Source organism: Otolemur garnettii, unplaced genomic scaffold (genome assembly GCF_000181295.1).
Source record: "Otolemur garnettii isolate 467f Iridium unplaced genomic scaffold, OtoGar3 scaffold00082, whole genome shotgun sequence".
Lineage (NCBI taxonomy): Eukaryota > Metazoa > Chordata > Mammalia > Primates > Galagidae > Otolemur > Otolemur garnettii.
Genome location: NW_003852477.1, coordinates 6,600,669 through 6,620,586, shown reverse-complemented (window position 1 = coordinate 6,620,586; position 19,918 = coordinate 6,600,669). Strand labels below are relative to the sequence as shown.

Below are 19,918 nucleotides of genomic sequence, written 5' to 3'. Positions count from 1 at the left end.
GAACCTGCCAGCTCAGGTGTATATGGTTGGCACCTTAGCCACTTGAGCCACAGGTGCCAAGCCAGTTAGGCCTGTTTTTAATAGTAACTCTCAAGCAACCAGAAACTACATTTATCTAGAATCTATCAATCCTCATGGGTGCCAGATAATAGAGAGTATTAAAAGACACTCCACTAAAAACCACAATGAGCTGGGCTCAGAAGCTCACACCTACAATCCTAGCTCTTTGGGAAGCCAAGGTAGGTAGGAAGATCACTTGAGGCCAGGAGTTCAAGACCAGCTGTGCAAGAGCAAGACCCCACCTCTACAAAAAATTACAAACTAGTCAAGCATGGTGTTACACACCTGTAGTTCCAGCTATTCGGGAAGCTGAGACAAGGACACTGCTTGAGCTTAGGAGTTTGAGGTTGCTGTGTACTACAATGATGCCACTGTACTCTAGCCTGGGCAACAGAGTGATATCCAGAGTGATATCCACAAAACAAACTACATGGATGGTCTCTGACCCTGAAGACCGCCCCTCCCCTGGCCATTCAGATGGTCATCCCTGTGACATGTGCCCTCCTGGCTCATCCATGTGTCTATATTCTGCATAAATTTAAGCCAAGCACTTACAAGGTTCAAGAGTGGTGGGAAACAACTTTAATGTATAAATAGTGGGAATAAAAAAGAAACTATGTGGTGCCTTGTTAATTAAAACCTAAAACTGTCCAACAATTGGGAAATGGGGAGGAGTGAGTTAATTAACTCATAATGATATTATAGAATAAGGAAATAATAAAGAAAAAGGGGTAATTTCATTTCTGCTGCATCCTCTGTCAGTTCAAACAGACTGAAAATATAAAAACCATGGAAAAGTCCTCTATGTGATTTCTGATTAGCTAATAACAGCCGATTTAATTCCAGACAGGGTGGTAAGCACTTTGCTTAATCTTTATCCAATCACGTGAGGCAGGAACTATGACTTCCCTCTTTTCTGGATAAGCAAACTGAGGCACAAAGAGGTTAAGCAACTTGCTCAGCTAGCAATAAGGAAAGGCAGAATTTGCACCTAAGTGGCCTGACTCTGGGGCCATCTTTCTAATGGCTTTGCTCTAATAGAGGCTGCAAACTTTTTCTGTAAATGGCCATATGGTGAATGTTTTTAGTTTTGTGAGCCAAAAAGTCTCTATCGCCACTACTCAACTTTGCCACTGTCTCATAAAAGCGGCCATGAATAATACAAAATGGAATCAATGTGACTATGTTCCAATAAAACTTTATTTATAGAAACAGACAGGGCCAGATTTAGCCCTGTTTAGGCCATAGTTTGCCAACCTCTGGTCTAGCCTGTATCAAACTGATACCATGTTTGATCCAGTTTATTTGAATTATCATTCATCCTTTTTTCCATCTCCCTCATTAATCTAAAATTAACTATAACTGGAAAGTAGCAAGTAGGCATTAGGAAGGAAAAAGACAAGTGTATGCAGCAGGTAGAGGTGCAGATGTCTGCAATGCAGCATTGGGTACAATAAAGCAAAGGGAGGTGAGAGACACTGGGGACAGGCCTAGGGACTCCCTTCTATATCTCCGCAGGGTTGAGTGGGTAAGGGTCCCAGGTCTTTGTGGAAGGGGCTCCAAAGATTCTGCTGAATCTTTTGTGTACGCCCCTTAGGACTTTATCAGGAGGGAGAGGGATGGGCCCTGCTGGCCCACGTGTACCTGGAAACCTGAGGCATAAGTGGGATTGGTAGTGTTCCCTCTTGGGGATAGCCCCACCTACTATTAAGTAGCCATATAGTTAGTTTCACAATGAATGTCTAAGTTCCTCTTGCTTCTGAATGGTGAAGGAATGCAAAAAATTAACAGAATTTTCAGAAAAGATTATAGCATAGTATTTGGATATAGGTTAAACTATGGTCACAAAGACAAGAAGCATTATAGATATTTAACAAATGTGACCCTTTTCTCTCTCCTGCTTTCTCTTTCTAAATCTAAACACTTAATGAAAGAATAATTTCACAAATAACAAAACATCAAAGTGAACACATGACTAAATACCCCAAACCCTCTTTGCTATTTCTTAAATAATAAATATACTATGTGAAAGGATAAACGCTAGTAATATACAATCCTATTTCTCTCCTACCAGGGCTACAGTGTTTTGTTTGCTTTGCCTTTTTTTTTTTAAGTTTATTTCTTATTTTTATTTTTATTTCTTTTGAGACTAAGTCTCACTCCAAGGTCCCAGGTAGAGTGATGTGGTATCATCATACCTCAGAGCAAGCTCAAACTTTTAGGCTCAAGTGATCCTTTTTCCTCAGCCCCCTGAGTAGCTGGGACTATAGGTGCCTATCACAACGCCTGGCTAGTTCAGTTCTTCTATTTTTAGCAGAGATGGGGTCTTGCTCTTGCTCAGGCTGGTCTTGAACTCCTGAGCTCAAGCAATCCACCTGCCTCGGCCTCCCAGAGCACTAGGATTACAGGTGTGAGCCTCTGCGCCCAGCCCTCTTTGCTTTCTATTTCTCATGTATGGAGTAATAACCATTTTTAAAGACTTTGATACACAAGAGTTTGAATAAGCCTGTAAAAACATACCTTTGCGTCCAACTTTTTGGATGTAGATTCCTTTCAATTGCAGCATTTTCAGCAGGCAATCCAAAAGCATCCCAGCCCATGGGATTGATGACCTGGTTAACACCCAGAAGAGGAACATCGTCATGGCAAATCACTAAAAAGTGTATCTGTATTCTTTTCTGTGCAATAAGCAGGATTCTCTCCTGCTAACATGTCTTATCCATGGCTGGATGATTTCAAACCAGGGCATTTGAAAGCCACCGGCTACCTATAACACTGTGTAGAAGGGAATTTAGAAGGTGCTTTCATACCAAAGTGTCAAAGACAAGTTATCTCTAAGGAGGTACTTTCATGAATACTTTGTATCTTCTTTTTCTTATCTGTATTACCTCTAGGGAGCCCAAATTGTTTTTCTAAAATTATAAAAAGTTTCTCTCTTGGGCAGTGCCTGTGGCTCAGAGGAGTAGGGTGCCAGCCCCGGCAAAAAAAAAAAAAAAAGGGGGCAATGCCTGTGGCTCAGTGGGTAGGGCGCCAACCCCATATACTGAGGGTGGCGGGTTCAAACCCGGCCCCAGCCAAACTGCAACAAAAATATGGCTGGGTTTTGTGGCAGGTGCCTGTAGTCCCAGCTACTTGGGAGGCTGAGACAAGAGAATTACCTAAGCCCAAGAGCTGGAGGTTGCTGTGAGCAACATCATGGCACTCTACCCAGGGTGACAGAGTGAGACTCTGTCTCAAAAAAAAAAAAAAGTTTCTCTCAATTTAAAAATATGTATATAAAAAATTTATAGGCTTTCAAAATGTTCACTTCATGTCAATATTTTCCAAATAAGCAGCTTTGCTTTCACTGGTCACATGTGGCTATATTTATTTAAGCTTAATCAAAACTAAATAAAATGAAAACTACAGTTCCTCAGTCTCACTGGCCACCTTTCAAGTGTGTAGTAGCCACACATGGTTTGTGGTTACTGAACCTATCAGTACATATATACTACCGAAGTCCTTCCAGTGGTTCTCAACATGTGGGTCGCGACCCACAGGAACTGTATTAAAGGGCCACAGCATTAGGAAAGTTGCGAACCACTGTCTATGCAGTGCTACACTGGACATGCACAATGACTTGCAGGTGCTTTTCAACAGTCCCAGCTCTACATTGACCTAAGGATGTCCACCACAACCCTCCTCAAAGGCCCAGGCCTGTCCTCTTCTCATCACTTGCCTGAATCCAGCCCCTATTCTTACTTTGTGCTTATCACTCAACACTCGGCTCAAGCTTGCCCCACATACCAGAGCCCTGGTCTTCTCTTCTTCTACCTCTCTCTCCCCTAACGCTCTTCAGAAAGGCCTGTTCCCCATTTTTTGCTGAAGCCCATCCCTCTCAACCCTAGCAATAAGGAAGGGAACTTCGGCTCAGCGCCTATAGCACAGTGGTTATGGTGCCAGCTACATACACCAAAGGTGGTGCGTTCGAACCCAGCTTGGCTAAACAATAATGACAACTGCAACAAAAAAGAACTAGGTGTTGTGGCGGGCACTTGTAGTCCCAGCTACTTGGGAGGTTAAGACAAGAGAATTGCTTAAGCCCAAGAGTTGGAGGTTGCTGTGAGCTGCGACACCATGACATTCTACCAAGGGTGACATAGTGAGACTCTGTCTCAAAAAAAAAAAAAAAAAGAAGAAAGGGAACCTCCTATCCCCACCCAAACAGTCAGATATATAGACTCCACAGAATAACTTTTGTGACTAAACAAAAGGAAATCTCTTGACCAAGCCCTGCATAGCATTTATGCTAATTTCCAAAATACCTTCCTCTATTCAATATAGTGCTAAAAGTCCCAGCCAGAACAATCAGACAAGAAAAGGAAATCAAGGGTATCTAATGGGGGAAAGAAGAGGTCAAATTATCATTCCTCACTGATGATATGATCTTAAATATATTATCTAGAAAACCCCAAAGATTCTGCCAAGAGACTCCTGGAATTGATAAATTCAGCAAAGTCTCAGGTTTCAAAATCAATGTATATATATCAGTTGCTTTCATATATGCCAATAATAGTCAAGCTAAGAATCAAATCAAAGATGCAATACCTTTCACAGTAGCAACAAAGATAATAAAATACCTAAGATGTTGTTTAGTAGGATGTAAACACTCCAATTTGTACAAATAATCAACACATTGAATCTCATAATGGCATAAATGTATTCACGATCTATGTACAAATAATTTAATAAGAAAAAAATAAAATAAAATACCTAAGAATATATTTAACTAAGAAGGTTCTCTATAGGGAGAACTATGAAATACTGAGGAAAGAAACTGCAGAGGATGTAAACAAATGGAAAAATATACCATGTTCATGAATCAGCATAATCAACATCAGTAAAATGTTTGCACTTTCTGAAGTGATTTACAGATTCAACACAATCTCTATTAAAATACCAATGTCATTTTTTGCAGATCTAGAAAAAAATAGTTCTATGATTTATATGGAACCAGAAAAGACCCTGAAGAACAAATGAAACCTAATGCAATATGAACGAATCAGGAGGCATCTCTCTACCAGACTTCAGGTTATCCTATAAGGCTGTAGTAACTAGCACAGCATGGTACTAGCACAAAAACTGGGTCATACACCTATGGACCAGAATAGAGAACCCAGACATGGTACTATTCTCATATTGCCATCTGATCTTTGACAAAGCAGACAAAAACATACAGTTTGGAAAAGAATCCCTATTCAATAAATGGTGCTGGGGAAACTGGACAGCTACATGTAAAAGACTGAAACAGGATGCACATCTCTCACCACTCCTAAGAATTAATTCACAATGGACAAAAATCTTAAATCGAGGACATGAAACTATAAGAATTCTAAATGAAAATGTTGGAAAAACTTTTATAGATACTGGCCTAGGCAAAGAATTTATGAAGTAGACCCAAAAGTAATCATAGGAACAATAATATATAAATGGAACCTGATCAAATTAAAAAGTTTCTGCACAGCCAATGACACAATCAATAAAGCAAACAGCCTACAGAATGAGAGAAAATGTTTGCATGCTATATATCAATAAAGGGGTAATAACCAGAATCTACAAAGAACTTAAGCAAATCAGAAAGAAAAAAATCAAACAACTTCATTAAAAAGTGGGCAAAATGACATGAATAGAAACTTTTCAAATGAAGATAAGATGCTGATAGCCAACAAACACAAGAAAAAACGTTCAACATCTCTAATCATCAGGGAAATGCAAATCAAAACTACGATGAGCTATCACCTAACTGCGGTGAAAATGGCTTTTATCAAAAAGTCCCCAAACAGGCTTGGTACTCATAGCACAGTGGTTACGGCGCCAGCCACATACACTGAGACTGATGGGTTTGAACCTGGCCTGGGCCAGCTAAACAACAATGACAACTGCAAGAAAAAATAGCTGGGCATTGTGGTGGGTGCCTATATTCCCAGCTACTTGGGAGGCTGAGGCAAGAGAATCGCTTGAGCCCAGGAGTTTGAAATTGCTGTGAGCTGTAACACCACAGCACTCTACCAAGGGCAACATAGTGAGACACTGTCTCAAAAAAAAAAAAAAAAAAAAAAAAGTTCTCAAACAATAGATGCTGGCATGGATATAGAAAGGAACTCTTTGTTGGGACTGCAAACTAGTACAACCTCTATAGAAAATAGTACAGAGATACCTAAAGAACTAAAAGTGGACCTACCATTTGATCCAGCAATCCTGCTATTGAGTATTTTCCCAAAGGAAAAAAGACACTTTATTAAAAAGACACCTGCATTTGAATGTTTATTGCAGTGCAATTCACAATCACAAAGATGTGGAAACAACCCAAGTGGCCATAAATACCTGAGTGTATTAACAGAATGTGGTATGTGTATACCTTGGAGCACTACTCAGCCATAAAAAAAAAAATGGTGATCCAATATCTTTTGTAACAACCTGGATGGAATTGGAGACCATTCTCCTTGTGAAGTTTCACAAGGTTGGAAAAACAAACCCCACATGTACTCAATACTAAATTGGAACTAGTTGGTCAACACTTAAGTACACACATGAAAGTAAAACTCAGTGTAAATTAAGTAGGTAGGAGGGGAGAGTGGGAGGAGGTGTGTAACGGACACTTTCTGGGTGAAGAGTATGCTTATAACTCTGACTTCAAATGTACAAAAGGAAATTACGTAGCCAAAATACATATGTAGCATAATTGAAAAAATAAAATAAAATGCACCTCCACCAAATATCCTCTATCTTAAAACGAACTGCCAATTGCTAGCCGTGCTTTATTGGTATAAGAAATGCTCCACGTGTAGTTCCCGCAGCTCCCCTTCAGTGTCCTCATCTGTAAAATGGGGAAGGTAACAGTAGCTGTGAGAATTAGATGAGCTAATGTGAGAAAAGCACGGAGAAGGGTGCTTGCCATGCAGTAAAGTGCTGTACACAAGGCCAGACAATTAAGTTCATGAACTCGTCCCAGAAAAAGTGCTACACGCCTCATTGCTGACTATCACTGTGGTCACCTTCAAAGTACTCCCCTTGGGAAGTGATGCATTGACACCAGTGCCTAGTCTACACTTCAACTTATTCTAGGATGAGTTTGTGAAATTTATTGTCAGACCTGGAATTTCTACTCCTGTTCAAAGAACAGGGAATCACAAGATCTTAGAGCTCAAAGAGGTTTCTGAAACATATCCTTCACCTCCACTCCCTCATTCGACAGTTCCAGCAACTATGGCCCAGCAAGAGTGAGTAACCTAGAAGCAACTGCCTGAAGCAAGGACAGGCCAGCAAAGCATTCTTTTTTTTCTTTTCTTTTCTTTATTGAGACAGTCTCACTGTGTCACCCTGAGTAGAGTGCCATGATGTCACAGCTCACAGCAACCTCAAACTCCTGGGCTTAAGTGATTCTCTTGTCTCAACCTCCCAAGTAGCTGGGACTACAGGCGCCTGCCACATGCCTGGCTATTTTTTTGTTATTGTTGTCATTGTTTTAGCTAGCCCTGGCCAGGTTTGAACCCACCAACCCTGGTGCATGTGGCCAGTGCCCTAATCACTGAGATATGGGTGCTGAGCCAAGGCATTCTTCTCTCCAAGTTGACAACCAATAATAACTAAGCTAGCAGCTTAAACAGCAAGTTCTCTCCACCTGACTCACAGCCCATGAACAGTAAAAACAGTTTCAAACAAATACTGTGGCATCCCAGGACAGCCTCAGAAAGCCAGGCTCTCTGCTCTGTCAGGAAAAACACTCCCATTTACATAACTCAGTCCCCGACCATCCTCTGAAACTGACACCTGCCACAGAGCCACAGCTTCCTTCTGAAGCCTGCTGGTGGGGAAGGCTTACCCAAGGAGGCTCTGAAATTCCTAGCTAACAGCCCATTTCAGTCGACCCTCTTACATCAAGCCCCTAGTCTGTGAACTGCCCTGAAGTGGGCTGTTTTGTTTTGCTTTTGAATCATGCAGAGAACCCAAGTTTATGTTCACATACTTTTCCTTGGGAGAACAATGAATACTCATAGGCAGCTGTACAACCTCATCTCTTAGACATATCAGAAAGGGACATTTTCAACTAAGGAAATAGGTCTCATTTTCTTTATAAATAACTTTTTTCTGAGTATAGAAGTAATGCATATTCACTGTACATATGGCAACCATACAGCCATACATAACCAGTTACATGTGGTAAATTTGTATCCCTTTTTTTTTTCTTTTTTTAAAGACAAGGTCTCACTGTGCCCCAGGCTGGAGGGCAATGGTGTAATAGCTCACTATAGCTTCGAATCCCTGGGATCAAGTCATCCTCCTGTCTCAGCCTCCTGAGTGGCTGGGACTATAGGCGAGCACCACCACACCCAGCTTTTTTTAAAGAAAATCTTGTGGACACACAGGGTCTCACTCTGTTCCCCAGGCTAATCTCAAACCAATGGCCTCCAGCCTCGGCTCCCCAAAGTGCTGGAATTACAGGTGTGATCCACTGCCCCCGACTTGTATCCAATTTTTAAAAATTGAGTTCACATTACTTATATATGTGTTTTTATTTCCTTCCTTTTTTCACTCTGTACATTGTATCACACATCCTCTAGTGACTGCTTTGAATGGCCTGCTGTATTTAACTGTTTTCCTAAAAGTTGTTTCCATTTTTCACTATAAAAAAATAACCAATGATGACCATTCTTCGATATAAATCTTTGTGCACACATCTAACATGTCCTTTAAAAAATGTCCAGAAGTAGAACTACAGAGTAAAAGGGTATGAAAAATTTAAAGACGTTTGACATATACAACCAAATGGCCTCCCCGGAAAGGCTCCAGCAAATCACACTTCCACCTGCACAGGAGCACCAGAATGTCCTGCCATCTTCATTCAGCCCAGGACTCTCTAAGGTGCACACTGGCATCACTCACTGGCCAGTGGTCATCTTTGCAGAAGTCCCATAAGCTCTTATGCTTCATGTTGTCCCAAACTGGACTCATCTTGCAATCCCAGTCATCAGATCTGTTTTCTCCCAAGTCCTTGTCTTAGCAGGCAGTAGTAAGGGAACAGGGATACCCCTGCCAGCGGCTGGAGCAACTTGCTTAGAAGTCATACTTCCATTACGTACTTTTTAAAATTTGAGTTTTAGTAGTTTGATAGAATAATTCCATATCAACAACTAAGACCTTCTATCTAAAATCAGAGCCACTCTAACTCATTGGCTAGTTAACAGTAAACGCTAACCAAGGACTGCTCTCCAGGAGAGCAGTGGTTTGAGGGTAAAGGTCTTAAACCCAAATCTGCCATTTAATATCAGTGGGAGCTGAGGCACATTACTTATTCCAGGTGAGGACTGCCGATCTTAAAAACTCATCACTCTGGCTCCAGAGGGAGACATGTGCCTGAACCCTTATCCAGACAGCTCCAGTAGTGCTGGGCAGAGTGCTGGAGGGAATGGGATTCTCTTCTCCCCTTGGTCAGGAGCCATAAGGGATTCAGGTGGCTCGGATCCCCACCTTGAGGAAATGTCAGAGAAAATACAGCTCGTGGGTAGAGGAGGGTAGCAGAAATGGGAAATGGGAAGAGACTGGGGAGACTGATGTGCTCCAAAGACCTGATCCCAATCCCCCCTGAGCCTGGCTCCTGCAACATTTCTTTTGATTTTGTGCGTTTCAGGATCTGTGAAATTCAGGATCTGTAAAAATAAACAAAGCCTCCCTTTTTGCTTAAGCTGGCCTGAACTGGATTTCTATCCCTGGGAGCCAAAAATTCTGACTAAAACATCCTTTAGGGTATAGTTTTTTCTTGAATATTGTTTGATCCATAGATAACAAACATTTTCCTGTATTCAGTATTAAGTTTCACAATTCTTTTGTTTTATTTAATTTTCAAGAGCCAAAAAAATCCAGTGCTGGGTTACTAGAAAGTTCTACGCGCTTCCATGTAAGGCCTGAGTTCAGCTTCCTAAATTATCCTAGGGCTGCTTCATTGGCAGAATAATGTAATTGTTGTGTAACTGTTCCACAAGAAAGGGGAAAACTTAATTGCCACTTGGCTTCTTTGTCAGAACTGCCAAAATGGCACTGATTCAATGTTTCTGCTGATTAACATTCTGTTAGGTGCTGTCCGTATTTTTTTAATAAAGTCAACAAAGAGACTGTCATAAAACACCCATCTGGATTCACATAATATACTTACTCATTTCTATTTTTGTTTTCAGATGGAGTTAACATGAAAAGATATTCTTAGTCCACATGTTATCTAAGCTGTCTATGAAAATAAAGTCAAGAAAATCTTGATGTTCCTTAGTATTGCATATTCTTACCAAAAATGAACAGAAAAACAAACATCTGCCCTAGAGAGAATAACAGAATTCAGACTATGGCAAGGCCTTTTTGTATCTTGAAGTCAGAATACTTGTTTCTACCGTGGGCCAGATTGCTGGAGTAAGCGTCTCTGGGAGCCAAGCTTCTATGGAACAGGAAAGGACCCCACTGTTTCTATGCGCTGGGCTCCCAGTGACCAAGCACAGAGCTCTCTCCTGTGCTAGAAGATGATTCACTACTGTCAAGGGGGAAATGAAATGAAAACCTAAAATAAGATTACAAAATACTAAAGCTTGTCTCTTTCCCCCAGGCAGCGGGTTCCATTTTTTGGTCACATCGCGACACTGTTTATTAGATGCTTCCTCTGCAGAACGGCTCCTGTCTTCCTCTTCATCTCTTCTGCACTGTTCAGACAATCCTGTCTTCCAGGCATATGCTGTATTTTCTTGCCTTTCATGTCTCTCTGGCCAAGACCAGGAGAACTCGAAACTCTTGTTTTTGTTTTTAAAATTCTAGTTCCTTTTTTTCTATCACTATAAAGTGTTTCAATTTTCCATAGCTGAAAAAGTAACTGAATCTATAACTCGAAAAGTGTTAACTAAGCAATTTACCCTAAAAAAAAAGCATGCTGGGACCCACCTGAGACCTCTCAATTTCCTAGACATTAACCTCTTCTTAGATGTAATTGCTTTCTGCAGCTTCTGAACATATTTTCTAGTTATTGGATTTTTTAAATTGCTATTTAAAATATACTTTGAGTTATATATTATGCCAATATGGAAAGACAGGAAGGTAATCTCACAGAGAGAGCAGAGACTACTAATGATCATTTAAAAATAATAAATTTAAAAATATTCAGAAGCCAAATCAAGAAAAAGTTCTAGTAGCTATAATTTGGAAATCCATAAAATAAACTTCCAAAGTCCAAAACACTGTCATTTCTACCTGGCTCTTAGAACAAATACTCTATGTATTTAAAATGGAGTGAGAAGCCAAAGGGACGGTGAAACCACACAGAAATTTGGAAGGGCAGGACATCACCACACTCCGTAGACAGGAGAGATGAAGTGAGGAAGAAGAGTTAACTGAGCCCAAGGGCTGACCTCAGCTGTGCGGAGCTCAACCAAGCTGGTTAGCTGAGATGGAACAGGAGTAGTAGAAAAAATACAACCAGGGCAGATAGAGAGTGAGAGAGAGAGAGAGATATTCCCTGGCTTTCCCCCATCCTCATGATCTCCAGTCTTACCAGCATTTCCTATTGTTCAAAACAGGCATGAAGCCTGCTTAGGAAACATGACTGGCAGGGCTTAGCTCTTCTGCCATACAAGGCAAAGCAGAAGGGTCTGATAGCAAATTGGTGAGAACCAGCACAGGAACACTAGCAGGATGGCATAACCCACCTCAATTTGAGATCTCAAAGAGGAGTCAGGGCCAGCTATTAAGACTGGCAATCAGGAGTTACTGAGGAGGGCAAACACAGGGATCAGAGCCCTGGCAAGTCAGCCCAGAGCTGGCTAGGAGGTGAGGCCTGGGAGCTGGGGCTTGGCCAGCCTCTGGTATGGACCGTCACATGGCCATGGCACACCCTGCAGGACCTCCTAGGCCACTTCAGGCTAAGCTGGTGTCTCAGGGTCAGCAGGCAGGATGGATGGCAACAGAGGAGGATAGAGGGATGCAGGAGAGAACACAGTTCCTTATGACAATGCACAGACAAAGCTCTGGGGGGACAGATGCTGGAAAGGCCAGGGGATACTGCGTGGAGGGGCCTGGCAGGGGAGCCTTATCTATATGCTGTATTTTTTGTTTTTTGTTTTAAGGAGAACTATGGAACTTTTTGTACAATTTTAAAAATACTTTATTTTTTAAGAAGGAAAGAAAGAAGAGGTAAGAGACTTGTGTGTTTCCAACACAAGAAGTAAGGTCAAGTAAAATTAAGAGTCTGGAGACAGAAGAAAAGGAAGCAGAGACAGCTGGTCATCCGCCTCCCAGTGCGGAGAAACAGTGCAACTGCTCCTACCAAAGGGCCAACCAGTTCCCTGGGGATGACCAGCCTTCCCTCCTTTCATCATAAAACAAAACTTTATATTTGAAATCAATTCAGCTTCTAATTGACAGCAACCATGGTTACTGCTTCTCCAAAAACTGCTATTTTCAGAGGGTGTCATGTGGTGTCTTTGGAGTAGAGTCAAGAGTAGATTCAATACTTTCTATTTCCAAGAAATGCGAAACACAATATTTAATTTTGTTTAGCAAGTGTAATAACCCACCATTATTATAGACCGGGGATAAAAATCAAGCAAACACTTCAGATTAAAAAAAACAAATGATAGTACCTAGGCTCACAGCAGCAGACCTCCTCTGGGAATGTAGGGAGACGTGACAGGCAGATAAATCAGCCAGTTTCCAATCAAGACACTGGGCCAGCAATTCATTCTCCCCTTCAAATTACGTCTGAGAAGATAAGTCCTGGAAATCCACTATCTACCTTCAGATGCTATAGAGATTTGAAAATTTGAACTGATGCCATGCTATGCACTCTCTGGGCACTTCATAAACACTCGTTGACTGGCAAACTGAAAACCAATGGAACACAATATATTACCGTTTACTTGCAAAGAACTTCCCTTGCTTCCTGATATTTGTGGATAATTATATTATGATTATGCAGCTGCCAGACACATAGCCTCAATTTTCCTCCTCCTCCGCAGTGAATAGCAAAAAGGCCCAAGCAGAAAACTACTTGGGCAATGCCTGGTGGCTTTTTGCCCGAGACAAATTAGTCCAGCTCTATGAGGGGGGACTTGGCACTTTGATGCTGTTATCACCCGGCTTCTGGACCAGAAGGTGCTGAGTAGACTAGCCGAGGTGGGGGGCGGGCCATTTTATTTTCCAACCATCTGTGCATACAACATATGAAAACACAACAAAGTACCATATGGAGCTGAGCTTTAAATATGTCATCAGACATTCTATGAGTTTAAGAAGAACCGATTGGCAATGCAGCCTTTTCTGATTACTGAAAGAGAATTTATCTCTGGCTTTAAATGGCTCTTGCTCAAACATCCAAATCTCAGGACTCCCTTATTATTGCTGCTATTAATTAGGTTAAACTTGAAAACTGTACTATAGCTTTTAAAGGGTTTTCTCAGTGATCACCTCACATAAATCCCACAAAAATCTGTGAGGTGGGGAGGTCAAGTATCATCATTGCTTTGATGACTGATTCCTGACTGATGTCACAGCTAAACCACATGGCACTCCACTCACACAGTCCACATCTGACTTATGTGTGTGTCCAAGGGCTGGTCAGCTGCTATCTCCTCATTTCAATGTGCTCTGTTTTGAACCCAGAGAACCATGTCATTTGGCTCCAGGGAGCAACCATTCCCAGTCACCTAAGAGCCAAACCTAGAAAAGCACTTGCCCCAGAACTATCTAGAATGTCTACTCAAAATGCAGTCCTAAGCCTCACTCAGGACTGAATCATAATCTGCCTCTTTAGCAAACTCCTCAGAGGATGGTCACACATCCTCATGTTTAAGACTCACTGCCATATAGAGAAAGGCTTACAAAGCAGAAACAGTCGGACGCCAAATCTGATGATGAATGTCACAAATCCCACAGACTCACATTGAGAAGAATGATCTTTCAATTTTTATTTTCACATCAATGATCACCTTAAGAGATTACTCAGGAACATTCTGGGTCATTCAGCACCTTACGTGACAGTCATTAGACCCGCTCATAAACACTTTGATTCTCCTCAGCATCCTCGCACGCAGTAGGAGTACACTTCTTTAACCTCTCTGAGGTTGGCTATGGCCACATCAATGTGCCGTGAGTCCAGGTGGAAGACTTAAGAGCCAGTGGGGATTCACCACACCTTCTTCCCCTAGCCATGGAAACCTGGGAGGCACCCACCAAGGTAAGAACCACCATCGGCCAGATCCTGACTACCTCGAACACAGCCCTCCTGCTGGACATGCAGCAAAGCAAGAAATAAACTTGTGTTGCTTTAAGCCACTGAGATTCAGAGACTATTACTGAAGCATAAGCTAATTCTTCTAACTAATAAACCTTATCACCAAGAACTATACCACAAAGATTGGGCAACTGAGGTTGCCTTTGTGTTCATGATCACAAAGGTTTAGATTCGTGAGAGAAAAAAAGAAAATGCAATCCAGAAGAGAATCTGAGGTCATATGAACAAATTCCTTCATATATAACTTTTAACAATGACATAGAAAGAAAGAGAAGATCTGAATAACCTATAGCCACTAAAGAAACAGAATTTTTTTTTTTAGAGACAGTCTCATTTTATTGCCCTCAGTAGAGTGCTGTGGTGTCACAGGTCACAGCAACCTCCAACTCATGTGCTTAGGTGATTCTCTTGCCTCAGCCTTCCAAGTTAGCTAGAACTACTGGTGCCTGCCACAAACACCCAAGTATTTTTTTGTTGTAGTTTGGCCGGGGCTGGGTTCGAATCCACCATCCTTGGTATATGGGGCTGGTACTCTACCAACTGAGCCGTAGGCACTGCCCAAGAAACAGAATTGTAATTTTAAAACTTTCCATAAAGAATATTCTAGATCCATCATGATCCATTTCAACATCCCTGATGAATGAGATCAAACATTTAAGGAAGAAATGATAACAATAATGTATAGAACTTTCAGAAAATAGGAAGAAAAGAATGATTCCTAGATTGTTTTATGAAGCCAGCATAACCTTGATGCCAAAAACAGATAAGGACATTACAAGAAAATTATAGATCAATATCCTTCATGTACAGGACATTAGCAAATTGAATTCAGCAATATATACATTAGGGGGAAAATATCATGACCAAATGGAATTTATCTCGGTAATACAAGGTTGATACGAAAAAAAAAAATCAATCACCATGATACAACACATTAACAAGTCAAAGGAGAAAAACTGTATTATCCCAATAGATACATAAGAGACCTGTGACAAAAATCAACACTTATTCATGATAAAAATTCTCATCAAACTAGGAATAAAAGGAACCTGTGGCCTTGGGGCCACATGTGACCTTCTGGATCCTGAGTACAGCCTTTTGAGAAATTCTGGACAAGAGGTCTCCTGCCCAGAGAGCAGAGTGTTTTAAGAGGGAGAAAATGGTCCACAGCTGAGGGTGAGAAAGAAGCGAGCAGAGACACACCCACAGAAGTCACCAGTGCCCTGAGAGCAGACTCGCCGGGTCACTCCACTCTTTACTTTCCCTAACATGTTCCTAGGGTGCCTGTCGTACCACTACTTCACATATCTCCATTCTAGAACAAAGCAAACCAACAAATTAACAAGTTACAGAAAAAGGCGAAGTTTACTGAATAGGCCTACTGCCTGATTCTCAACCTATGGCTTGCATGTTTCTATTTAATACAGAAGAAAGTACAGAGTTTAGAACAAAGCCAGTGCTCGATGACCGTTTACTGACTGAGTTAATCAATTTTTGTGCCCGACCCTGTTTAACAGTCCTTCTCTGCATGGGGTGGAGATCACTGAACTCAAACTGAGTCCACCCCCACTCAATCTCAAGGACTAGTCCTGACGTTGGGCAGGAAGGATTTTAACACGACAAGGAAGCTCAACAGGCTTTCCTTCACGTTGCTGATAAGAAAATTCAGATATCTGTTTCTCTTTCGCCACATCACTTAAAAACGTCCAGACAAGTTTTCATCAAATTTGGTGGCTGTTTGAGATGCTCTGACTTAAATATGAACTCTGAAACTAACAAGAAATTGATTTCAGGAGAACCTAAAGGACACTTCAAAAAGATGGCTTGCCAGCTTAAACACAGCAACCGCAACTGAGGAACAAAAAGACACATAAGCACCTATTGATTACACAGATTAAAATGCCATAAACCAAATAATAAAGAGAGGTTTCAAACACGTGGTGCAAATTATTCATAGGATAGATAATACCAATTGCAGGCCATGAAAGGCAGTCAAGCTGCTTCTCGGAGGACAGCTCCAAGCAGTATGCTCCAGGCAGAGGAGAGCAGAGATTCAATGATTAAATGCTTGTGAGTCACTTATTATAGCTATCAATTTTTGTGGAATTATTATGTGCCGGACATTTGCACAACAAGCCCACAAGGGAGAAATTATTGTTATCCATAAGTTAAAGATGAGGAAGGTGGGATTCAGCAACATTAAATGACTCTGCAGAGTCAATCAACTAGAAAGTGGCAAGTTCAATCTAGGTTGTCCAATTCCTGGGCCCAGCCTGATCTTGAACTTCTGTTATGGTAGGAGGACTCCCCCTTGTCTTTCAGGCCTGAGCTGTATGCAAGTCCAAGTTCCTCTGGGCTTAGGACTTTGCCTTCAGCTTCCTCTGTAACATCTCATCCACCCAAGGGAATTAGAATCCCACCTGCACTATCCTCAACCACTTATCTGCTCATAGGCTTTCCTGCACCCTATCCTAAATGTACAGTTTTGCTATAAAAGCTTAATCTTCAGCAATTTGCCTACACTCACTAAGTATCAAGAATAAGTTGTATAAGTAAAAATATAACACAAATCTAGTTGAAGAATCACAGTTAGATAAAGAATTGTACTTTAGGCCAAGAGCCAATTCATTCTGTCCTACCTCTTTCTAATAAACATAGCAGAAATAATGGAAAACAATGTCTGCGGAAACTAATGTCTGACAAAATTCAGGGAGACAAATATCCTTGCCCATAGTAAAGCAGAACACAAATCTCTGAATTTAGTGTACAAGGTTATTAATTCTTCAAGTACAAAGAGGCATTATAATCCGATTCCCTTTTAGGTATACTTCTTGTTGCCAATGTCAGCTCAACATAAATTTTCAAACCAATTATGACAACAGATGCACTTACCCTTCTAAATGAAAATCTAGGAAGAACTGAGAGGTGACAGATATCATTTGCATAGGGCCTGTCTGGTCAATAACAGTAATTGCCAGTGGGGTGTCAGTAAACACTTAACAATTGGCTCTCTGGAGGAAAAGGCTGTGATTTGTAAATAGTCCCTCCATGGCATATTTCAAGCTACTAAAGAGGCTAATAAATACCAAGTAGGGCAGAAATGTACAGGAACAGTAAGCGTAGATTTTCTCCCACTGCCTGGCATTCACTAATATTCACTGATGACGTACTATGTGCCATGACGTTCTAAGTGCTTTATAGTCATCCTCTTTAAACTCTGACAACAGACTGATGGGACAGGTACTACTTTAATTAATTAATTAACTAGCCAAAGTTCACACAGCTCACAAGTGTTAAGAGCTGGCATTTGAATCCTGGCAGCTGTGTTACTCACAGCCCATCTTTAAGCCTGCCTGCCTCCACAGATTGGTAAAGAAGGTATTCTGGTTATCCCACCCCATCTTACAGATGAGTGTTGCCAATGAGTAAAGAGAGGGCTCTGAGATAAAGACGACTGACCCACATCAGCCAGGAAGGGGGCTCTGTCCTCACTTCTAGTAAATTTCATCTTGTCCTATAAGTTCCCTCTTCAGTGGAGCCTTTCCCAACTCCCCAGAGTTGTCACTCCCCAAGTACTTTTTTTCTTACAAAATTTTATTTTTTCCATTATACAATAAATACATACTCAGAGACTATGGAAACTATTACAAAGAATAAAATCTCTTATGGCCCCACCTGCCACTCAGAGCATCCATCTGTGTTTGTGCTACTGGCTTCCATCCCTCATACAATGATTCTCTACTCATGGGTGAGCTCCTCCTGGGAAGACAGCAGTCTCACCTATATGCACATCCAGCTTTCGCCCCATGCCCACCCCGTCTCCATCTCTACCACAGCACCCAACACACAGCTGCCTCCCAGTTTATCCAGTGCTTTGGGAAACTCTTGAGCTTTTATGTTCATCTTCAAAGGTGCTCTAATCTTAACTAAAGTTGGTTTTCCTGAACACATATTGCTACATTCTTCTCCTGAGTGGGGCAGACAAAGGCTCCGCTAGCAGGCATCTTTCCTTACCTGCATCCCCTTCATCATCTGGAACCGGGCGATGGTGTCGCTGATGGTGTAGACACGCACGTGGCCCATATGCAGCTTACCGGAAGGATAAGGGAACATGGAAAGCACATAAAACTTGGGCTTTGATTTCTAGGAAAGAATGATGATGAATATTTATTAAGCATTTTCTGGGAATGCAGGCATATGTAATATTTTAGCATTTTACTCAAGGTAATACTTTAACATTTAAAAATGTCCTTTAAAAAGAACTGTTCCTATTATGTAAATTGACAAAAATGTCAAAAACCAAAATTCAAAGCCCTACTTTAGGCTAAAGAACGTCCAAAATGATGCCAAACAACCTCTAAGTGCTAATTAGTTATATACATAAGGTGTCCATAAAGTTCGTGTGTAATTGCACACAAACTTTATGGACAGCCTGTATTTTTAATTTTTTTTCTCTTTAAAAGCTTCTCTTTTAAGATAGCTTCTATCTAGGTCTTAAAGAATTAAAGAACTATCTGTTTTTCCAAATGAAGCTCTAAGTCTAACACATATATTCATGTAATTCAAGGAAACGGTAGTTGAATCACATAGATGTGACATCTCTAAAATTGGAGCCTCTTCTTAAATTCCCTTAAATTCCCTATCGCTGTGTTCAGACTTAGATTCAGCAGTCAGAGCAAGATCCTGAGATAACTAGTTTGGGTCCTGAGTTTCCCCATAGAGTGAGCTGCTCTTTCAACAGAAAACGTTGAGATGGGAAGATAATGAGGAGATATTAACCAAAAAAGACAGAAGGTTGTTGTTTTCCATGGGTAGTAAATAGGCAGCCTCACACCAGGGTGTATAACTCTCCAGCTTCCCAAGAAGCAGCTTCATCCTGAGGATCACAGAAAACTATGCACAGAATGAACACTGGGTAGTAAGGACTGAAGGGGCTGCTGACTTTGGCATCGTAGGCCTTCCACTGGTAAAACGGTGAATGTCATCATGAGTTTGTGCACATGAAGCCTCCAAAAAGGAGTAGTCATTGAATCAACTCTTTATTGGGGGCACCTTTGTTCAAGAGCAAGGACTGCTTTAACCTCCTCCTTTGCACACACACCCCCACCCAAGCAAGGGGTTAACAGATGTTGGATAAATGCTTGTTGGCCTTTGTGCTCAGAGCCTGATAACAGGCCCCTGTAAAGTACTTTTTAGCAAAGACATTTTACCCCAGCAAACTGTCCAGGGAAAGAAGGATTCTCCCTTCCCAGACTTAAGCACTCTCACACCAGGGCAGAGGGGGCTCTGAATAAAGGGAGGACAAGAGGTAACTACTCCTGCTATTAGCACTGTTTTATTTATTTGTCACCACCCTCTGTGTTTCTCTTTCTGGCCTTACTCCTTTCCCGGAGATTTACTAGACTTCTTTAAAAATTTGCTTCCCCTGGTTAGTGTCTGTGGCTTAGGGGGTAGGGCCCCATATACCAAGGGTGGCGGGTTCAAACCTGGCCCTGGCCAAACCACAACAAAGGTGGCGCCTGTGGCTCAAAAGGGTAGGACGTCGGCCCCATATGCCAG

General features: G+C 41.4%; 1 protein-coding gene across 1 annotated transcript in view; it reads right to left on the bottom strand.

The window, feature by feature from the left end:
- LARS2 (leucyl-tRNA synthetase 2, mitochondrial) overlaps window positions 1-19,918 on the bottom strand; it is a 165,438-nt gene that overhangs the window by 135,448 nt on the left and 10,072 nt on the right. The window contains exons 3-4 of the mRNA XM_023515923.1: window positions 18,374-18,502; window positions 2,581-2,672 (exon numbers count right to left, since the gene is read on the bottom strand). Coding sequence (XP_023371691.1) covers window positions 2,581-2,672; window positions 18,374-18,502 — 221 coding nt within the window. The remainder of the gene's footprint in view (window positions 1-2,580; window positions 2,673-18,373; window positions 18,503-19,918) is intronic.